This window comes from Stegostoma tigrinum, chromosome 14, assembly GCF_030684315.1.
Source record: "Stegostoma tigrinum isolate sSteTig4 chromosome 14, sSteTig4.hap1, whole genome shotgun sequence".
In the NCBI taxonomy this organism is placed as follows: Eukaryota; Metazoa; Chordata; class Chondrichthyes; order Orectolobiformes; family Stegostomatidae; genus Stegostoma; species Stegostoma tigrinum.
In genome coordinates this window covers 73549185-73572344 of record NC_081367.1, presented here as the reverse complement: position 1 = coordinate 73572344, position 23160 = coordinate 73549185, and the positions used below count along the sequence as shown (strand labels likewise).

At 40.9% G+C, this 23160-nt stretch overlaps 1 protein-coding gene across 9 annotated transcripts in view; it reads right to left on the bottom strand.

Annotated features, from left to right (window-relative positions):
- Positions 1–23160, bottom strand: part of xrn1 (5'-3' exoribonuclease 1) — a 144368-nt gene that overhangs the window by 53864 nt on the left and 67344 nt on the right. For 5 of the 9 annotated variants that reach the window (XM_048541536.2, XM_048541539.2, XM_048541538.2 and 2 more), the window contains exons 21-30: positions 20662–20793; positions 19393–19555; positions 17038–17151; positions 13561–13659; positions 12091–12206; positions 9479–9625; positions 5948–6037; positions 5357–5492; positions 4337–4393; positions 1314–1446 (exon numbers count right to left, since the gene is read on the bottom strand). In XM_048541536.2, coding sequence (XP_048397493.1) covers positions 1314–1446; positions 4337–4393; positions 5357–5492; positions 5948–6037; positions 9479–9625; positions 12091–12206; positions 13561–13659; positions 17038–17151; positions 19393–19555; positions 20662–20793 — 1187 coding nt within the window. Of the gene's footprint in view, positions 1–1313; positions 1466–4336; positions 4394–5356; positions 5493–5947; positions 6038–9478; positions 9626–12090; positions 12207–13560; positions 13660–17037; positions 17152–19392; positions 19556–20661; positions 20794–23160 lie in introns of those variants that run through there. The other 4 variants (XR_007248613.2, XR_007248612.2, XM_048541540.2 and 1 more) reach the window with 3 other exon arrangements.

Here is a 23160-nt window from a genome sequence, read left to right as displayed (position 1 = left end):
TATTCACCAGAGCTTTTTCAAAAGCATCTTCCAAATCCATGACCATTACCATCCAGAAGGACGAGGGCAGCAGGTACATGGGAACACTGCAAGTTCCTTTCCAAGCCAAACAACATCTTGACTTGGAAACATATTGCCATTCTTCCGGTATCGCTGGATGAAAATCCTGAAACTCCATTCCTGATGTGGAAGTACTGGTGTTGAATGGGGATGGACAAAGTCAGAAGTCACATGACACCAGGTTATAAACCAACAGAGGTAAGGTGTGACCTCACCTAATAAAAGAGCAGCACCCCAAAAGTCCATGATGTCAAATAAACCTGTCAGACTACAACCTGTATTGGATGACTTCTGACTTTGTCCTTTCCTGATGGCATCGCTGGTCTATCTACAGCAGATGGCCTGCAGAGGTTCAAGGCAGCGGCTCACCAGCATCTTCTCAACAGCATCTGGGAATGAGCAATAAATGCTGGACCAGCCAGCAACGCTCACATCTTATGAATGAATAAAAGCAAAAATTGCTTGATCAAATGGATTCTGTATACAGTTTAGGCAAAATGTTGTTCCACATCTAAAGATGCAATAAATAGAATTGTGAATTTAAAGGAAGTGGGAAAGAAAAGTATTTAAGGTACATAAGATGTTTAATTCTGGCTCCAAAATGATTGAAAATAGTAGGCAAAGTCTCTATAAAGAATCATTAAGAACTACCATGGGGAAGTTGGTGATGTCATGGTGAAATGCTAGATTAGAAATCCAGAGGCCCAGGCTAATACTTTGGGACAGCGGTTCAAACCAAACCACGGCAGCTGGTAGAATTTAAATTCAATTAGTTATTTCGGAAGTGAAAACTACTCCATTAAACCATTATGAATTGTTAGAAAACCCATCTGTTTCACTGGTGTCCATTAGGGAAGAAAATCTGCCATTGATACTTGATCTGGACTGCATACGACCCTAGATGCATGAGAATGTCACTGACTCTTAATTTTCATTTTGAAGTGGTCTCGCAAGCCATTTAGGTCAAAGGCATTGAGGTACAGGCAACAAACGCTGGTTTTATTGTAGAAATCCACATCCCACAAAATAATAAGCTAGACTTAGAATGACATTTGGTCTCAACAACATATTTCTCTTAAATACAGCCTAGAGTGAAGAGAATCCATCTCTGGCCTGATCAAATAAAACTTGGAACAGATCCAAAACAGCTGAGCCTAAAACATGCTCAGTTATATTAAATCACGATAAGCATTCTTCCATTTGAACTCATGGCCTTTTAGCCTTCTTTAAATATAATGCTCCTTAAAATTCACCTCCTTTCATTCCTATGATGGTTCCTCGAAGACCAACAGGAACAGAGAAGTCCTCCCTCACATTCACAACACGATCAAATAAAAGGTACTCTGCATCTTTGTCTGGTACTATACCATGCTGCTGCTCCAGAGGCTGTGTAGGGAAATAAAAACTTAGAAAGAAAAGAAAACCTTGAAAATTCCCAGGTGTTTAAATGCAGTTTAATTTATATAAAGGAAAAGCAGTTCCAACACATTTTATTCAGCATTACAGCAAAGCTCCAATCTTCCAAACGTTTAGGAAGACTCCACTATAGTCTACTTCAGTGATTGCATATTTTCGTCATCAGGTTTTGTTGAAGTAATTCAACCTAGATCTGAAGTTATCCCAGGTGCAAGCTTGTTCCTTCTAACTCATGTATTTCACGCTTCCTGCCTCCCTGCCACTTTTCATAAGCCTGCTGATGGTGCGTGACTCTTGTTCTCTTGTTCTCCAGTTTCAGAAGAAAAAAGGTCTTAACCTAGTTAAAAGTTGCACTGTCCTTACATCTGCAGTAATGTGGACACTGGAGAAGGCCCAATGGTAAACAACAGGCTCACCTCAGATTAAGACAAAACAGCAATAAATTCTGAACATTTACAGCTGGCTGGCAGGCACAAGGTACAATCATGCTAAAGAAGGAAACAGATATACATAAAGTAGGGATTGGGTGCTGGGTAAGTTCAAAGGTAAAGGAGAACACTGATGTTGGGTTCCTGTGAGGTGACTGCCCCAACCAAGAGAAGAGGCTGGAGACCCAATCTCAGGCCTCTACCAATGCTCCAAAAATGCTAGTCACAAGGACAGTGTAGGAAAATAATCCATGGGGCTGATAACTTAATTTTATGTTTATGTCTCCACTTAACAACCCCTCCCCCATCTTAGCAAGAATGATCATAGAATCCCTACAGCATGGAAGCAGGCCACTCAGCCCAGAGTCCACTCAAACCCTCCAAAGAGCATTATACCCAGAACCACCCCCTACCCTAATCCACCTAGCCTGCACATTCATCGACATTATGGGAAATTTAGCGTAACCAATCAACCTACCCTGCAAATCTTTGAGCTGTGGGAGGAAACTCATGGAGACACGAGAAGAATGTGCAAACTTCATACAGTCAAGGCTGGGATTCATTGAATCATTGAATCCCTGCAGTGTGGAAACAGGCCCAACAAGTCCACAGTGACCCTCACAGGATCCCACCCAGACCCATCCCCCTATAACCCACCTAATCCACTCATCCCTGAACACTACAGGCAATCAGCATGACTAATCCACCTAGCCGGCACATCTTTGGACTGTGGGAGGAAACCGGAGCACCCGAAGGAAACCCACGCAGACACGGGGAGAATGGGCAAACTCCACACAGAGAGTCGTCCGACAGTGGAATTAAACCTAGGGCCCTGGCTCTGTGAGGCAGCAGTGCTAACCACTGAGCCATCCCTGGTCATTATGTGAGAATTTTGAACTAGAGATCTCTATATCGGCAATACTTAACAGATCTTGAAGGGCAATTCGCACCAACAGCTCTGGAGCAAGACATTGCAAGGAACCAGGGACCTCAAAGAAATATTAGGAAGGATTATTGTTTTAAGCGACCCTCTCCCTGATCTTTTTTTGTGAATGGAACTCTTAAGTTTCTGGAATCCTTATCAATTAATACAAACTAGCCCTTTATTCCCCCCCAAAGTTGCTACCTGAAAGAGTGGTTCTATTATTTTTATTTTCATTCCACCTGTTGTTTTCTGCTTGCGGCTCAAATTACCAACTTGATCTATTGTTAATTTTACCTTGTCCGTACAATATCTCATCCTTAGTGTAAACTATCCATTTACAGACATGTCAAAGTTCAGACTGGAAATTACCGCAGTGGTTTGTATTTTTAAAAATTCATTTGCAAGCATATTGTTGATTTAGTCTTGGATGAGGTGCAAATAACAAAACCGGAAATATGCCAAAGGAAACAAAACTTCATAATGTCCGTTTCTATGAGGGTTTAACTGCAGGATATTACTGAAAACTGTTTTTCCATGTTAAATAAATACTTTTCCACAGTCATCAAGTACCAGCCAACAACGTATCAACAATTGAGCGGATTTTGTATTCAATTCTGGTTGCCACACTACCAGAAGGATGTGCTGGTTTTGGAGAGGGTACTAAAACGATTTACCAGGATGTTGCCCGCTACGGAGGGCATTAGCTATGAGGAGAAGCTGGTAACACTTAGGTTGTTCTCACATGGAATGATGGAAGTTGAGGGGCAACCTGATAGAGGTCTATAAGATCATGTTGAAGGGCATGGACAGTGTGGACAGTCAGAAGCTTTCTCCCAGGGTGGAAGAGTCAGTTACCGGGGGTTATGGGTTTAAGGTGCCAGGGGCAAGGTCTAAAGCTGATGTAAGAAACAAGTTTTTTTTTACACAGAGGGTGGTGGGTGCCTGGAACTTGCTGCCAGGGGAGGTAGTGGAAGCAGGTACTATAGTGACTTCTAAAGGGCGTCTTGGGAAATACATGAACAGGATGGGAATAGAAGGAAACGGTCCCCGGAAGGATAGGGGGTTTTAGTTGTGATGGGCAGTATGTTGGTGTAGGCTTGGAGGGCAGAAGGGTCTGTTCCTGTACTGTAATTTTCTTTGTTCTTTGTTCTATTTTGTTCTATCCTTTCCTGTTTTTCCACATCATTGGTTGAAATACCTAATTCATTTTTCAAATATTTACCAAAATCTTATTTAGTAAGGGGAGAATTTCCATTGTTCAGTACTTATAGTATTTATTTGTAATCATCACATGAATTACTTTACTATTAATAGCAGACAAAATAAATCTTCCCAGGGTCTAAAGTTTGGTTATTAATTTTGTAAAGTCAGTGTACAGGTATTCATAGACATGGACATCACATTTGCACATGGTTAAAGGTCAGTTGCAAAACCCACCTGGAACGTCTTAATCCAATCTTTTCAAACATCGGAGTAGACTTTGATTAAACAGGATAGTTCAACTTACCCGGTATAGTAGATGTGGTTTCACAGTCACTCTTACTTTCTTGTTACTTCTTCTTTGCTAAGAATAGTAAGGAAAATACTGACATAAAGTTCAGGGCATTCAACTTCTGGTACTGCTGATCTATTTAAAGTATCCACAATAAATCCATTTGATTTTTGTTCAATACGCACTCTTGCACTTTACAATTGAACATTTAATTTAAATTCTGTTTTTGCAACAAAAGGAAACAAGTTAAGCCATATTAATTTTAAGAATCAATTTTGGGATGAGCAACACATAAACCAGATAATGATGCGCACTGGTGAGTAAGACACTATACACAGTAGCATGTATCGTGGGAACAAAAGAGGAAGGAAGCTATTCTTCCCAGGTAATCAGATCCATTGTTTACCTAAATGCAGCTACTTAATTTGGGATAATCCTGAAAAATGTGAGGGAAAAGGAAAGGAATGTCGATGTTAATTTTTAGGTTTACTCCTATTTACTTTTTAACTGTTCGCTATATAGCAGAGACTGCCAGAACTGGGAACAGAACATCTTCATTGCCTCCCTTCGTGATCAGGCAATTGAATCCAAGTCTGTGGGACTGATCAGAAAATGGAAGATAAACAGAAATCCTGTGAGATTTCTTAGCTTTGAGATTGTGTAATGCTAGTATCAGCTTTGGGATCAGTTTCTGTCTTGTGCCTACTTAATTGGGGAAGCAAGTGGATTGCAATAATGGGTGGAGAAAGAACTGAAACCAACCAAGACTTTTTAATTCTCATCACCAGCCTGTTATGCTACGGAATGGACAGCAATCAAATGAGAACAGCAGTGGGCTCAGTAACCTGTAAAAATAATTAAGAATGGCTCATTAAGATGCTGAGGGGCACTGATACTCATTAAAAAGTATATAAATATGCAAACACAGAAAGCAGCTTCACCATCTCTCAAAAAATGATGGGAGAAAAGTCATAAAAAGGGAATTAGACATTTTTGATCTGTTTATTTGTTTTACAAAGGATCAAAAAGAAATACCTTGCATCTTTCCACCTCCTCTTCAATCTTTTCAATAATTGCTGCATCAAGTAAGTTCAAGTCACATGACGCTCTTGATAGACTACTGACAGGATGCATTTTCAACCAGGCTCCAATTTCTTGAACTTTTTCAGCACTGTTTAAAAGATGAATGTAATTTATTTTTGTATTTAGTTTTATGCCCAGAGTAAATGTACAACGCTTTAAATCAACAGACCAGCAAGTTACAGGTTTCAGGGTGGGATTAGGGTATTAAGCTCCGTGATCAGCTACAAGCATATTGAATGGTGCAGTAAGCTCGAGGTGCTGAATGCCTACTCTTGCTCTTTTCTTTTACGGTTCTATGTATTAAATGGGTGATCAATTGAGGAGTTATAAACAGTTAACTCTTGTTCCAACGGCATCAACCTTGAGCATGGTGAGAAGTATATTGGAATTTTTGGGAGATTATGATGATTAAACTTCAAATATATCATCTTCTAAGATCATGTTTAAAACACCTGAAAGATTAAAGGAAGTATCAAAATCCATTCAGTATTTGCAGCTGAAGCTAAATTGAACAGGCACTTTTAAAGCACTTCAATATCTCACCCATTTACATCCTCTCCAGACCAAATGTTATCTTCATAGTACAAATCTTCTTGACTGTTGTTGGCAATGTAGCTTATTAATTCTGGGAACCTAAAATATAAACCAAAACTTACATCTGTTTATTTTGCTATTACAAATTAAGATGTATTCAACATTCAGTTGGTTTCACAACAAGACAAACCCTGAGGAAAGAAACCCAAGAATTAGAGAAAGGAGTACAGGAAGTTGATGAATTTACAGCACAGAAATATGAATTCAGAATTAGAATCAGCCCTTGTTGTCACATATACTCAATGAGTACAGTGAAAAGATTATACGTTGCCACTTATAGCACCACCTTAAGTACACAGACACCTAGGTACAGCTTCTTTAGTGACAAGATCTTAGACAATAGAGAAATAAAACGTACAGCATTTAAGAAATAAAATTTAGAAACTCAAAGCAAGAAAAATTCCCCCACCCACTTCATTACTTTAACATTAACATTTCTAATGTCCCAGTTAGCATAAAGAGAACTATTTAAAATGTGTTCATCTGTCGGATGACTGTGTGTTAAAAGGACAAATTGTATAAGGGAGGAGGCAGTGATAGATTAACATTATTATCCCTGGACTATTAATCCAGGGATGCATGTAACATTCTGGGAACTTGGGTTTGAATCCCACCAGAGAATTTGAATTCCATAAAAATATGAAATTAGAAGTATGATGGCAACCATGAAACTGTCATTGATTGTCAGAAAAAAATCCACCTGGTGTACTAATGAAGGAAACTGCTCTCCTGCCCTGGTCTGGGGAAATAATGGCCTAGTGGTATTATCACTGGGCAGTTTATCTGGGTCTCTAGACTACGTCCAGATGGTGGAATTTGAATTCAATAGAATATCTGGAATTAGGAATCTAATGATGACCATGAATCCATTGTTGATTGTCAGGAAAAACCCATCTGGTTCACTAATGTCCTTTAGGGAAGGAAACTGCCATCCTTACCTGGTCTGGCCTACATGTGACTCCAGACTCACGGCAATGCAGTTGACTCTGGGCAATTAGGGATGGACAATAAATGGTCAGCAATACCTTCATCCCGTGAATGAATGAAAAAAAAACACGTGACTCCAGACCACAGCAACATGCCTGACTCTTAACAGTCAGGGGTGGGTGATACAAACGCTCACCTGACCAGTAATGTCCACATTCCATGAATCAATTAAAAAATCCAAACTCACAGATCAATTGATTGGGTATACACAAAAAGTTACTTCTGAAATGTCAATGCAGGAAACACAAAAAAGAACCTACATACATCAAGGTCAATAAGATACTGATCCAGCAACGTCCATTCAGGGAAAAATACTAACAAGAATATTGGTCAATCCCCTGTTCTTTTTCAAATTATGACATGGCTTTAGGTCCAAATCCAACGTAAAGTGGAAACTTGAGTGTTATGAGGTTTTAAGCATATTAGCCAGTTGTAGTGAGAATCGTGATTATACCAACTGTGATGCGTCTGTTCAGTTGTCATAATACGAATATAGCACTATGGACCAAGTCTTCCAGTGTGTGGAGTACTTAAGAACTGTTGAATCCTGCCTTACGTCAGTAATCAAATTTTAGCTGAGGTTTGGATTCAATGTTGTAACTGGGTGCCTATATGATTCCAGTCCGACAAAAGCACACCTTTGATTACATGAAGCATTTTGCACCAGTTAAATAAGGTATAACTGAAGACAGGAAACTATAAGCCGGTTAAGCCTGACGTTGATCATTGGTAAGATTTTAGAGTCCATTATTAAGGATGAGATTGCAGAGTCCTTGGAAGTGCACGGTAAAATAGGCCTGAGTCAAGGAGAGGTATTGCTGGACATATCTGCTAGAATAAAAACCAAAAGAACTGGGGATGCTGTAAATCAGGAACAAAAACAAAGTTGCTGGAAAAGCTCAACAGGTCTGACAGCATCACTGAAGTTAAAAACAGAGTTAATGTTTTGGGTCCAGTGATGGTTCCTTAGAACGGACACAAAATGTTAACTCTGCTTTTTCGTTCACAGATGCAGCTAAATCTGGTGGGGAGGTCATGTTGCAGCTGTACAGGCCATTCTTTAAGTCACTACTGGAATACTGTGTGCAAAGGTTCAGAAAAAATTTATGAGGAACCTTGTCAGGGTTGGAGGGTTTGAGCTATAGGGAGAGGCTGAGTAGGCTGGAGCATCGGAGGCTGAGGGGCGACTTATGGAGGTTATAACATCATGAGGAGCATTGATAGGGTCGATAGGCAAGATCTGTATCCCAGGATGGGGGAATCCAAAACCAGAAGGCATCAGTTTAAGGTGCGAGGGGAAAGGTTTAAAAGGGGAGTAAGGAGCAACGTTTTCCACACAGAGGGCAGTGCATATATGGAATAAGTTGCAGGAGGAAGTGGTGGGGGCTGGTATGATTACAACATTTAAAAGGCATCTGCTTGAGTACATGAATAGGGTTTAAGGAGGATATGGGCCAAATGCTAGTGAATGGCAGTAGATTAATTTAGGATATGTGGTCAGCATGGACAAGTTGGACTGAAGGGTCTGCTTCTGTACTGTACTGCTCTATGGCTCCATAACTCTTAAATTACTGGCATGGTACAAGATTGGCTGACTGGCAGAAGGCAGAGAGTAAAGGTTTTTTTTTCACGTTGGCAGTCAGTAACTACTGGAGTTCCACAGGGGCTCATGTCAGGCCCACAACAATTCACGTTATATATTAAGACGTGGATGAAGAAACTGAGAGCATTGTTCCAAGTTTGCTGATGATACAAAGACAGGTAGTGTTGAGGACTGGGGGGAGCTGCAGAAGGATTTAAACAGTAGGGAGAGTGGGCAAATGGGATACAATGTGGGAAAGTGACAGGCTATGCACTAGTTCAGGGCCCTCTTCAGGTTAACATGTGGGTTCAGTTAGCATTCATTTCATAAGGGCTAGAATACAAGAGCAGAGATGTATTGCTGAGGCTGTATCAAGTTCTGGTCAGACCATATTTGGAATACTGTGAACAGTTTTGGGCCCTGTCTCTAAGGAAAGATGTGCTGGCTTTGGAGGAGGTCCACAGGAGGTTTACAAGAATGATCCAAGGATGAAGGGCTTGTCATATCAGTAGCAGTTGAGGACTCTAGATCTGGACGTGATGGAGTTTAGAAGGATGGGGGAATTTATTGAAAGTTACACAATACTGAGAAGGCTGGATACAGTGGACGTGGAGAAGGCATTTCCTTTTGTAGGAAAGGTTAGTGCCCAAAAGCATAGTCTCAGTGTAGAGGGATGACCCTACAGAACTGAAATGATAAGTAATTTTTTTGGTCAGAAGGTGGTGAATCTGTGGAGCCAAGTCATTGGGTGTATTTAAGACAGAGATAAATATGAGAATGAGGTTGAGAAACATATCAGCCACGATCAAATGGCAAGACAGACTCAAATGGGCTGAATGACCTAATTCTGCTCCTATGTCTTGCAGTCTTACAATTACTAAAAATAATAACAAGTCTTACAAATAATTTACCTTTCTAGATATTCATTCAGAATCTCTTCAACTGCGGAAGAATACAGCCATTCATTCCCAACTTTCTTTGTGTAACCAGGTACTTCTTCATTCTTCTTATTGAACTTCAGATTCAGACCCACATTTATTTTCTGTTCTCCAAGAGGACTGGTAAAATGAAGGTATTAAATTGGTTATACCAAATAGCATTTATACATTGCAATTGAATTCGAAGGATTCACTTCAAATTTAATTGGTATTGGTATGTGTCTCTGGATGAAGACAGGTCCTTGGCACATTGATGACATTTCTTTCTCAGGCACTTTATGGGCAGTTCTTGTCAGAGACCACTGCCTCACATTCTCAGGGGCAGGGTGAGGAGACAGGTCCAAAATTGCTCACAGCTGGAACAACAGTTGAATCTACATTGTTAACATTACTCTGAACAGTGTGCTAGCTATGATGTCACTTGAGCTAACCAACACCCAAAACTCAATTAACTATATTTATAAATGCAGCTGAGAGTCCCAACAAGTATTGCAATTGCTTCAAAATCATTTGTGAGTAGAATCCTGTGTTTTAACTGTCTCCTAATACTTCTTTAACAGAACACATTGACGATTACACACCTTTCAGTAAACCTTCCAAGCTCATTTATTACCACCTTTGGCAATGACCTGTGTCTTCAGCAGAACAGGCTCATCAGAAGTGGTGACCAGCAGGATAAAGTCAGGAAGGAGTGGCCCTGAGCGTCCTTGACATGAACTCTAAATCCCAGAACATCTCCTGGCATCGGGTCAAACAGGGACATGAAAACCTCCTGCTGGTCACCACCTACCACCTCCACTCAGCTCCTTCATATGGAACAACACCCCTTAGAAAAAATAGAAGGTAGGAACTTTGCGTCGTGTGTACAATAGAGAGACCCAGGGGTGCAGATACATAATTCTTTGAAGTTTGCATCACATATCGACAAGATGGTTAAAAAGGTGCTTGGCACGCTTGCCTTCGTTGCTCAGTCATTTGAGCATCAGAGTTGGGATGTCATGTTGAGGTTGTACAGGACATTGGCGAGGCCTCTTCTGGGATACTGTGGCTGGTGCTGGTCGCCAGTTATAGGAAGGATATTAATAAATTTTAGGGGGTTCAGAAGAGATTTACCAGGATGTTGCCAAGTGTGCAAGTTTTGAGAATGGAAAGGCTGGGTAGGCTGGGACTTATTTCACTGGAGCATACAAGGTTGAGAGGTGACCTGGTAGAAATTTATAAAATAATGAAACGGTATAAATAAAGTTAATGGTAGTTATTTTTTCCCCTAGAATGGGGGATTTCAAGACTAGGAGGCATATTTAAAGTGAGTGGAGGGAGATTCAAAAAAGACATGAGAAGCAAATGTTTAACACAGAGGGTGGTTTGCGTGTGGAATGAACTCCCTGGTGAAGTGGTGGTTGCAAGCACAATTACAAGTTATAATGACATCTGGATAGATACGCGAATAGGAAAAGTTTGGAGGGACATAGTTTAGTTTGGGGTTAAGTTTGGCACGGACTGGGTGGACCGAAGGGTCTGTTTCCATGCTGTATGGCTCTTAAGACGCTACAACAGCACACAGTGTACGCTGGCTCGGAGATTCAACATCCATAAAGATTGGCCCGAAATAAATTAGCCATGCCGTGAAGTACATCGTGCCACCGTGGGCTTGCGGCAGGTAATGAGAAAACCAACCTCTTGGGCATCTTCCTCACCAATCTACCTGTCACAATTTATCTGTCCACGACATTATTGGCAAGAATGACCATCTCCACAAAGACTCTGCAGTGAAGTTAGCTCAGCTGGCTGAATGGCTGGTAGGATGATGCTAACAGAATGGGTTCAATTCCTGCATTGGTTGATGGTACTGTGAAGGATTCACCTTCTCAATCTTTCCCCTCGCCTCAGGTTAAGTCACCACCGATCCCCCCTCTCTCCAATAACAGAGCAGTGCTACGGTCTGGTAAGACTATGGCGACTATTGTTCTTTCAGAAGAGGCTCTCCACCTTGATGCGTGCTGCTGCTACTACTACACTAAGTGGAAGATAATTCAGCAGCCCAAAACGAGGAATCTTTTACAGATGTTGCGGATTATCGCCAGCAGCTGAAGGGGTGTTGCGGACCATCGCCAGCAGCTGAAGGGGTGTTGCGGACCATCGCCAGCAGCTGAAGGTGTGTTGCGGACCATCGCCAGCAGCTGAAGGGGTGTTGCAGACCATTGTCAACAGCAGAATTGTATTCAACCATAACCCATAATCTCACAGTCAAGCAATTTCGCTCACTCTACTATTCCCACCAATGCAGGAACCAACTTTGTGTAGGTTGGAAGAACATGCCAGGACCAGCATCAAGCATTGCTAACAATGAGGTGACCATCTGAAGTTTCTCAGAACCAAATGCATACCAAAACTGCCGAAAGATGATTCCACAGACAAGGCTGCAGTGATCCCAAAAGCAACTGATCAGATTAAGGCTCTGCATTATTGAAGTAATGTTCAAAATGGCATTGAGAATTACAAATCAGGAGGTGGTTCTATGAATACAATATGCAATACAAAAACAACAGAAAGCACACAGGAAGTATCAAAGAAGGCATACTTACTTTTGCTTTGATCCTCTCCCAATAAACAAACTTCCTGTTAACCTTGACACAAGATACCCAGTAACTCCAAGTCGACTGGCCACAACATAACCAGGGTTATATTTTGTGGAAAATTTCTGAAACAATTGCAAAATAAAATATTCTTAGATATTAAATGGCTGGGTCAAAAGGGAATTAATCAATTTTATTTTCCATTGTGCAAATTCTTGAAATAAAGAGTCATGCTTCAAGTTGCAAGAATGATTAGAATACAATCAAGGAAACAATGGAAGAATTCATGCATGGACAATGTGTTTAGATGTTTAATCGGAGTGGTACAGTCTCCATGTTAATGGGAACAAATAGGAAGATACATCAGGCAGTCAAGAGGGTGAATGGTATGCTGGTTTCACAGGAAGAGGATTTGAGTACAGAGCAGGGATGTCTTATTGCAATTGTACAGGATCTTGGTGAGATCACACTTGGGAGTATCATATACAGTTTTGGTCTCCTTTTCTGAGGAAGGATGTTCTGGTTCTTGAGGGAATGCAACAGAGGTTTACCAAAGTGATTCTTGGGATGGCAAGGCTGATGCATGAAATGGGGCAGGATCAGTTAGGAGTATCTTCAATGTAGTTTAGTAGAAGGAGTGGGACTCCATAAATAAACTTACAAAAGGACTAAACAGGCTAATGCAGGAAGAATGTTCCCAACGAGCAGGGAATCCAGAATCAGGGCTCACAATCTAATGCAAGGGTAGTCGATTTAGGACTGAGATGAGGAGAAAATTCTTCACCCAGAGAGTGGTGAGGCTCTGGAATTCTCTACTACAGAAGTGGCTAAGGCCAAAAAATTAAATGTTTCTAAGAAGGAAACAGATACATTTCTTAGGGCTAAAGTGGTCAAAAGGTTGGGGGAGAAAGGAGGAACAGGGAACTGTACTGGGCGATCAGCCATGGTCAGAATGAATGGTGGAGGAGGCTTGAAGGGCCAAATGGCCTACTCCTATTTGTATTTTCTATGCTTCTTTCTCATAGCTGTCTTTTGGTCTGGGTGAAGCACGATCGTCTCTTGCAAACTTTTGTGGAAATTTACATATGCTTACAATGGAACTGTGCAACTTTTAAACAACAAAATAAACGAGCAAGACCTCAAATGAAATCCACAAGCCATTAAGTCCAACTATGGGCAAGAATTTTGCTCATTTTAACTGTCACATCTATGAGGGTTACCATAGCTGAGCAGAAATTTTGAGTCGAACAACTTTGCAAAAAGACTTATTATATTGATGGTGGACTATCGTCGCTTAGTGAGCTTCGTCGGAGGCTCACCGATGATGTTACCTAGAATGGTGACGAAACGTCTGAAAACGAACCTTCCAGCTCAGCGAGCAAACTCACATCTAGAACCTCAACCTGAGCTACAAATCTTCTCAAAACTCGCTAATAGTGGACTATACTGACAGTCTGTAAATTAACATCTTGTACTTACGTGCTGGTTTTGTATGATACCATCTAGCTGTGGCTCCAAAGGAACAGTGAAAACCACTCGGATTCGGCCATCTTTCACAACATCGGAGGAGTCCTGAACCTATCAAGATATTCAAGCTATATCTTCATGTGCAACTTTAGATTCAGAATGTATCACAAACATGTTCTTACCGTGATGTGTCTTATTTTATAGGCTTACAATCCATGTAAAAAAATGGCTATAACTGGCAATTGTCATAGACGGAAGAGAAAAAGGTTGCATTTAAAACTAATACAATGTGCATCAAATTAATGACTTCCTGAGATGCCATCACTGCTCTAGAGCAAAACAGAAGTCAATTCAATCACAGCAAGATCCTACAAATAGCACCATGAGAAATGATGAGTAAAATCTGTTCAGGTAGCTTCAGGCAAAAGATTTGAAAGATATCACTCTACGATAATAGAGTGGCAGTGTTTCACCTTTGATTATGTATTCAAATCTTGGAATGGAGGTTATACCTCAATCATTTCACTCAGGCGAAAATCTTAGTACCTGGCAAAACTAGCATAGAACCGAAAGTAAATTCACTCATGTTCAAAGCAGAATGTCAGGTGGCTTTGTTGAAAGCATCTTTGTTTTGGAGTAAAAACACTGCAAGAATCACAATCTACTTCTAACACATCATAGCATACCAATGTATTTTAATAAACACTGCGCTGTCAGTGACACCAACCTATTATTGAGGCATGAAACTCAATTACAAATTCCTGCCGAACTGAATGAAGACCACTTAGCACACTCTACACTCAGTGGACTGGGTTTTGTTATGTGCAGTGTTGCTGTCACATGAGCCTATCAAGGTCAATGTCATGACACTTCAAAAGTAATTCATTCTAAGTGAGATGTTAATGCAATAATGTCCCAAACATTCAGAAGTTGTGCCTATCTGCTTGTTCATGTACGAACCCAATTTTGTCAATCCATGTAAAGCTAATACAGAGTACAAACTATTCATGCATAACTGTTACTAAATAGACTGGCATATTACAATTGGCGAACATTGCTGAAATATAGTTTCACTGGTAAGGATTCTATATCAATACCTTGCTGACATAATAACAATTCACAGAAGTTCTTCAACGAACACTGCCAGGCTCTATTTACAAGGAGGCACCAAGCTGATCAATATCCTTTTCTCCAGTATCATTCCACAGAGTTTCAACACAGTTATCAGGAACCAGAGACAAATGCCCCTTCATCCCAGCCCCCACTCGAATATTCCAAAAATGGAAACCAAAAGAAGTGTAAATCAGAAACAAAAACAGAAATTGCTGCAAAAGCTCACCAGATCTGGCAGCATCTATGGAGAGAAATCAGAGGTCGTCTGAGGAAGGATCACTCAACCCGGAACATTAATACTGATTTCTCTCCACCAGTGCTACCAGACTTGCGGAGCTTTCCAAAAATTTTTGATTTTGATTCCAAAAGTGGATTTACTTTCTGCTGCACATATGCGAGTGCTCCAATCAAGATCAAAAGGGTGGCAACTGAAAGTACGGCCTCTCAGGGTTTTGAGACCTGGGGGTCTGATTAGCTCAGTTGGCTAAATGGATGTGCAAAGTGATGCCAACAGCATGAGTTCACTTCCTTCATCAGCTCACAAACTGAGGTTTCTATGAAGGAGTCTGCTTCTCAATCTGTCCCTTTGCCCGAGATATGGTGACCCTCAGGTTAAATTGCCACCAACTGTCTCTCTCAAATGAGACTTTTATTCACCCTGTATACCCACTGATGCAGTGAAAGAAGAAAGTAATACTTTTTTAAGTTAAAAACTAGCAAGTTTAATCATGGAACTTTCAAATAACTAGTAAACTGCTCAAATATTCAAGGTTTTTGAGAAGATTTGTAGTTCGGGTTGTTGACTTACTCGCCGAGCCACTAAGTTTGTTTGCAGATGTTTTGTCACCATGCTAGGTAACATCATCCGAGCACCTCTAGTGAAATGTCAGTACTCTGTCCCGTTTGCTATTTGTATGTCTCGGTTTGCCAGGGTGGGTGGCATCACTTCTGGATTTACTTGTTAGGTGGTTGGTGTATGGGGTCCAGCTCTATGCATTTGTTATTAGAGTTCTGGTTTGAGTGTCAGGCCTGCAAAAATTCTTGTGCATGTCTTTGCTTGGTTTGTCCTAGGATGGCTCATGGTCCTCAGACCCATAGTCTCACTTCCAGCTACACCAACATACAGGTTAGTGAAAGAACTACAAATGAGACTGAAACACTTAGTAGGTGGCTCAAACCACTCAATCCACTCTGCCCAAGAATTCCTCAACATCATCAAGGACGCTGGGGTAAGATGAGGACAACACCGTGGTCTCTTTACACGTGACTGCACTATTTACCTCCATAAACATCCCCCCAAGCTAAGGAAACACTACCCTGACTACTAGACAGACCGGGGACACAGACACCCGACAACACTAACACTATCAGTGAAAACACCTTCAAACTACTGAATCTGTGCCTCACAACCGGCTTCACCTTCAACACCAAGGTATACGGACATATCAACGGAACATTCATGCATCATCGATATCAGGATTAATAGCAGAAGCCATAATGCAGCCCTTCCCCACTCTTCCCCCCACCAATCCAACCAAAACTATGGGTCTCCTATGAGGATGACACCTTTGCCATTACCAAACACTCTAAACTGGAGGAAACCCATCTACTCATGAACAACATCGTCACCTGCATAAAATTCACCAGGGAAGAGAATAGTAACAACAGGCTTCCCTCCCTGGACCTGAATGATAAGCCAATGGTGAGATCCAGGCCAGCGCACACAGGAAGGTCACCCATACAGATCAGGTACTCAACTACTATAGAATCATCCCAATACCCATAAACAGAGCTGCATCAAAGCTCTGTTCAAGCAAACTGCAACACAGTGCAGCACCTTGGAGCTGCGTAAACACAAGGAAGAACACCTACACTGTGTCTTTAGAAACAACAGCTACCTGAAAAGCGTAATCCATAGTCACGAACACCAACTAGCTACCAAGAGACGTGACCAACTATCACTCATTTCAATACATATGGACAAAGAGGGACACCAATTCGACTGCGACAACGTAGCCATCCTAGGGCAAGACAACCAAAGGACATGTACGAGAATTCCTGGAGGCCTGGCACCCAAACCAGAACTCAATTACCAAACATGCAGAGCCAAACTCCATATATCAACCACTAAGCAGCAGATCCAGAAGTGAGTTACCCACCCCAAGAAACAGAGACACATAAACAGCAAGCAGCAGAACACCAATGGTTCACCAGAGGCATACTGATGATATTAATTAGTCTGGTGACAAAACATCTGCAAACAAATTTACTGGCTTTATGATCAACTCTCCAAACACTTCTCAAAGTATGTACACCTTCATTATAAATACAAATACTCCACAGAATTTTAGAATTCCTGTTTCAAAATGAACTGACCTCGCCCATGCAGCCATAGTAGGGTGTTCCCATCATGAAGACCTTAATTCTGGGTGGAAACAATTCATCCAATGAACTGAAGTGAGAGAAACTGGAATCAAATGATTTAAGGTTCTGAAAAAAAAATGTTAATTTAGAGATTATTAAATCACTTTTAAACAATTCATTATTTTCACAATCAGAATTACAATCCTTCAATTAATCGTAAGGAGTAGGCCATATGACCTCTCAAACCTACTCCACTATTCAGTATGATCACGGCCTCCTACTCTATCACCATATCCCTTCATTCCATTAATGCTCAATGATGTATCAACGTCTGTCTTGAAAATGCTCAGCAACTGAACATTCACAGATCTTTGCACTAGAGAATCCAAAGATTCAACCCTCTGAATAATGAGGTGAATGCACATCTCAGTCTGAAACGGTCAACTTTCCTACCCTGTGATTCTGACTCCAGGTTCTGGAAATGAACCACTTCTGATAATTCTACATGTTAAGTTTTGGCCCAATCTTTACAATCCAATGAACCATTGTTGCACTAACCCAAAAAGAACATTCCATTGTTAAGAGGCTAGAACTATATACAATACTCCATGCAATCTTGCCAAAGCGTCATTTAATTACAGTAAGCCTTTCTAACTTTTAATCTCCAAATTCCTTGCAATAAAAATATCATTTGCCTTTCTGTGCCAGACAGCACATCCAAATCAGTTTGAATACAAACACTCACCAGTTTTCCATTCTTTAAGAAATATTCCATTTTTCCAATTTCATTCTGTAGACCCCAACTGTCACATTCTTTCCCAATCGTTTGAATCATCTCTTTCTCCTTCTAGCTTCTTTATATGCTCCATACAACTTATGCTCCTGCCTAGCTTTGGGTCTTGACTATATTACACTATCTCCCTTCATTTAAGTAATTTATATGTTATTTATTTTATCTACAACAACTAATTCCAAATTATTGATTCAGCTTTTTGTAATCTCTGCATTTACCATCATATGACCATCTCCTAAAACTCTCAGATGTAGGTCATCAGAAACTGAAATGTGTCAGATTTTAGTTCTAAAAACTTCATTAAAATTAATTACGGTAAAGTTTCTCTTTGAATAGATCTATGAGTCCTCAATTTCTGCTTTTTGTGCATCTTTTCCCGTGACACAGAACAAAGTATCGGTTGAACATTGAAATTAGAAACTAGAAGAAGCAGGCCATTCAGCCCTTTCGCCATACTCCAAAATTCAAATTGATCATGGTTGAGTCTTTATCTCAATGCCACATACCCACTGTCTCTCCAAAGCTAAATACCTTTAATATTTAAAACCTATCTCTTGAATAAACTTAATGACCCAGCCTCCACAGCTCGTCGTGATAGTAAATTCCACAGATTGACCATTCCCTGAGTGAAGAAATGTTTTCCTCATCTCAGTTCTAAATGGCCTCCTCTGTATTCTAAAACCATAACCCCTGGTTCTCGACCCTCCATGCATCTAGTCTATGTCCAGTCCTATGAGAATTTGTATACTTCAATCAGATATCCTCTCATCCTTCTAATGAATACAGTCCCAGTTGAACTAGTCCTTCCTCACAGGGCAACTCTACAACACCAGCATCAGCCTTGTGAACCTCCAATGTATTCCCTCTGTTGCTAGTACATTCATTCTTAAGTAGGGAGATCAATACTTCATACAGTAATCCAGGTGCAATCTCACTAAAGCTCTGTTTAACTACAGCAGAACATTCCTACTTCCGAACACTCATCCTCTTACAAGGAAGGCCAACATACCATTTGCCACCCTAACTGTTAGCCCAGATCCATCTGTCTATTCATATTTCCCAAGATGTCACCATTTAAATGTCTGTTTTTCACATTGAAACTTATCAATTCACACTTAACCGTGTTATGCTGCATCTGCTGGGTGTTAGGCCACAAATTCTGCAATTTTCTTATTCCCCAATAAAATTTCTCGACCTCGGCCTCTAGGGCAGCCAAGTTGCCTTTTGCTATCCTTTCTTCTTGCGTACTTGCAGACATTCTTGAAATCTGCTTTAATATTTTTCAATAGTTTAGATTCAACTTCTAATTTCTCCTTCCTGGTCAATTTAGTTATACTTTGATTTAAATAAAATCTCTCCTAACTTCAAGTTTACAACATGTTTGCTAACTTTGGAAGCCCCTTCTTCTAATCTAACACAATTTTTAACTTGTCCAGGAAGCCAGTGTTGTACACAATAAGATAAATTATACTTAAAGAACTAATAACACCACAGCAGGGCGTTAAAACACCATACTGAAAAAGCAAAATATTATTTGATTAGCAGCACTGAGCTCTTTATTTTTGAATCCGTACCCTCACAATGGTCTGGTGAGCAAATGGTAGTACTTGCTTTGACCATTCCTTCTCTAAGGTAACGTCACCATTATGGCCAAAGACGTATCGACGCCCAGTGAGAAGCTGTGCATACACAAGCACCGACGTTTCATTGATGAGGATTCCTTTCCTTTTATGGTAACTGAAAAGTTTTGTTTTGAAAAGACATGGATTTAAAAATCTTCAAAAAAAATAGTAAATAAATTTAGCTGGTTTGGATAGAGGCCTTAAGAGATAGAAATTTAATTAATCAATCATTCCCACACAGCAGTGTTGCTGCGATACTAAAACAAGGTACACAAATCACCATGGCACATATTTACGCAGCAAGTTTTATAATCAGTGTATTAGTTTATTTGGCTATTCAACAGATAATAGATTTAATCATTTTAAATGAGATCACATTCCAAGCGAAGTTTTAAACATAATCTGCATGTCCGCTTTTACTATTTATCCCCTTATCGGAAGCATCAAAGTGGAAGTATTCTACATGCCTTCTCAATAGCTTGTTTTATTTCACATTACACACATCATTTTACTCAAAAAAATGTTTTCTACAGCTATGTTAAAAGAGATATGCAGTGCCACCAGTACTCAAATTTTGATCTGAGGAAGGGTCACTAGGCCCAAAACATTAACTCTGATTAACCCTGCCAGTCCTGCTGAGCTTTTGCAGTGATTTCAGTTTTTGTGTCTTCAATAAACAAAGTTAATGTGCATTTTATAAACAATTGTAATGTCGCTCAGCTCCTGCTGGTGGAGACAAAGGGCTAGAATTCCATATCCTCCACACATGGAATTTACACAAAATTTCACAGTGCAGAAACAGGCCATTTAGCCCAACAGGTCTATGCTCCTGCCATCAGCTTCCTCCCACTTTATCTCATTTCAACCTTTCAATACTTAACCATTTTATTTACTTTCAGTTGAGGAAGTCTTTCCGAGTCCAATTTATCAATGTTCCTGCCCATGCTGCATTCTGCCATCCCAACCAAACACTGCACTGAATGACAGTGATTTCCCCGATTGCACTAGCAGTGCTTCTGATAACAGTGATCCCCCAAGAATATGGAGAGAATAAAGTAAAAGCAAGGGTAATGTGAAAAAGGGGACATTCTCCTGATTCATGTCTTACTGGTAAGCTTTTTCTTTTTCTGAGCTACATTGCTTCTCTTTGTAAACTTTACAGGTATAATACATGTCTTTAAATAATAAGAATTATAATCTGACGTGCATATATTTACTTACAACTCAGTTATGTTATGTGCTTCTTTGTGCCACATGTTTTGTTCAGTGTCTCCGAGGTAAACTACTTTAGTCGGTGGCGGATTTTTCCCAGTGTATACCTTCTGAACACCTGCAGGTTCTTCTAAATAATATCTATAAAATCAGTCAGATAAACAGGGTTAGCACAGGTGGCTGGATAGCTGGCTTGCAATGCAAAGTGATGGCAAAAAGCATGGAGTCAATTCCCACACCAGTTGAGGCTACCATGAAGGACTCTCCATGGTCAAGTCGGACTATGGCAACTTTACTCTTAGCTCCAATTCTTGAGAGTTCGTCCAAAGAAACATTTTCTGGGAAACTCATTATCATGTGCTAAAACAATAATATTGACATTCCAAAAAGTCTGATTGTGCTGCGGTCACGTAGATGTGGACCAATTGTAAAGACACAACAGTTTCTTCTGGTCAATGGAGACAATAAGGACTGCAGATGCTGGAAGTCAGAGTCTATAGGTATAAGACTGGAAAAGCACAGCAGGTCAGACAGCATCAGAGGAGCAGGAAAGTAAATAATTCGGACTGAAACACTTTGTCAGGACTTGGGAGGAGGAGGGGAACCCAGAAATAATTACAGGGACAGGGTGGGGCAGGGGAAAGGGTAGGAGACATGCCGATAGGTAGATGCATATAGGGGGTTATTGTGATTGGTCAGTGGGAAGGGTGTAGCAGATAGATGAGCAAGAGGATGGAGAGATTAGGTCAGGTGGAGGGGGGACAGCTGGGCATGAGGTAAGGCTCGGAGTGGAGGGATTCTCACACCAACTGACTCTATCTTCCGGTCAATGTTTATTTTGCCAATATTTAAAGCCAAAAAGTACCTCACTGAACCACAGATGAACATAAATTTTAAAAGGAGAGACTTTGTTCATTTTGTTGTTGAAATGCTCTTCCAACCTTTTGTGAAGTTAGGAACCAGTGGTTGGTTATTTCACCATGATGCCATGAACTATTTGGAGTTTTCGAATTTTAATATTACAATTAAAACCAAACTACAAAAATTGTTTTAAACAACCTAGGAGATCATAAGCTATAGGAGCAGCATTAGACGACTCAGCCCATCAAGTCTGATCCATGATATGGTCATGGCTATCTCTCAGCCCAATTCACCTGTCTTCTCCCCGGAAGCCTTGATCCCCTTACCAATTAAGAACCTATCTATCTCTGTCTTGAACACACACTATGTCTCAGCCTCCACAGCCGTCTTCAGCAAAGAGCTCTCCAAATTCACTACCCTCGGGCACATGAAATTCCTCCTTATTTCAGTTCTAAAGGGTCATCCCTTCGCTTGGGTCCCAGTCTCTCCTATTAGTGGAAATATCTTCTCCATGTCCACTCTATCCACACCTCTCAGTATTCTGTAAGCTTCAATTAGATACTCCCTTCATCTTTCTAAACCCCATTATATAGACCCAAGTTCTCAACTGCTCCTTATGTGACAAGCCCTTCATCCCTTGCGATCATTGTCGTAAACCTCATCTGGGTTCTCCAATGCCAACCTATCCTTTCTTAGGATTTTTTCTTACAGAGCCCAAAACTACTCACAATATTCCAAGTGCAGTCTGATCACCGCCTTATACAGCCCTCTATGTGGAGCTGCCAGCATTGGACTGGGGTAGAAATAAAATCAGAACACCTCAGCGATCAAGGGCATTTGGTCTCAGATCTGTTGGGTAAATGTCCTCCAAGGCGGACTTCAGGATACACAACAACGTGAAGTCACCGAGCAGAGGCTGGTAGCCAAGTTCGGTCCCCATGAGGACGACTTCAACCAGACACACACACTCTCTCTCTCTCTCTCTAGCCCATCTCTCTCACACTCTCTACACCACCCCTCACCCCCAAACACACACGCCCCACTCTCTCTCTCTCACACGCACGGGTGCGCGCACACACGCGCACACACTCTCCCTCGCCTCCTCTCTCACACAAACACACATAACTCATCCCCTCACACCTACCTCACTCCTACTGAAGCGCCTAAGTTCACATTTTCCCCGCACTGTATTCATCTGACACATCTTTCTCCACTGTCCTTGCCTGTCCAAGTCCTTCTGTAGCCTACCTGCTTCAACACAACCTGCCCCTTCAGCTATCTATGTATCATTTGAAAATGTAGCAACAACATCCTCAGTTTCTTTGTCCAGGCTTTTAATGTATACATGTACAGTTGCGGTTCCAAAACTGACCCCTGTGGGATTTCACTAGTCATTGGCTGCCAGCCTGAAAAAGAGCCCTTTATGCCTATTCTCTGCCTTCTGCCACTTAGCCAATCTTCTTTCCATGCCAGTACCTTGCCCCTAACACCATGGGCCCTTAGCTTAGCAAAAAAAAAACAAAAGAACTGCAGATGCTGGAAATCAGAAACTGCTGGAAAAACTCAGGTGTAGCAGCATGTGGGGACAATGTAAGGTTATTTTGAGTCCAGTGACCCTTCTCCAGAACTGATGGTAGCTACGTTGAT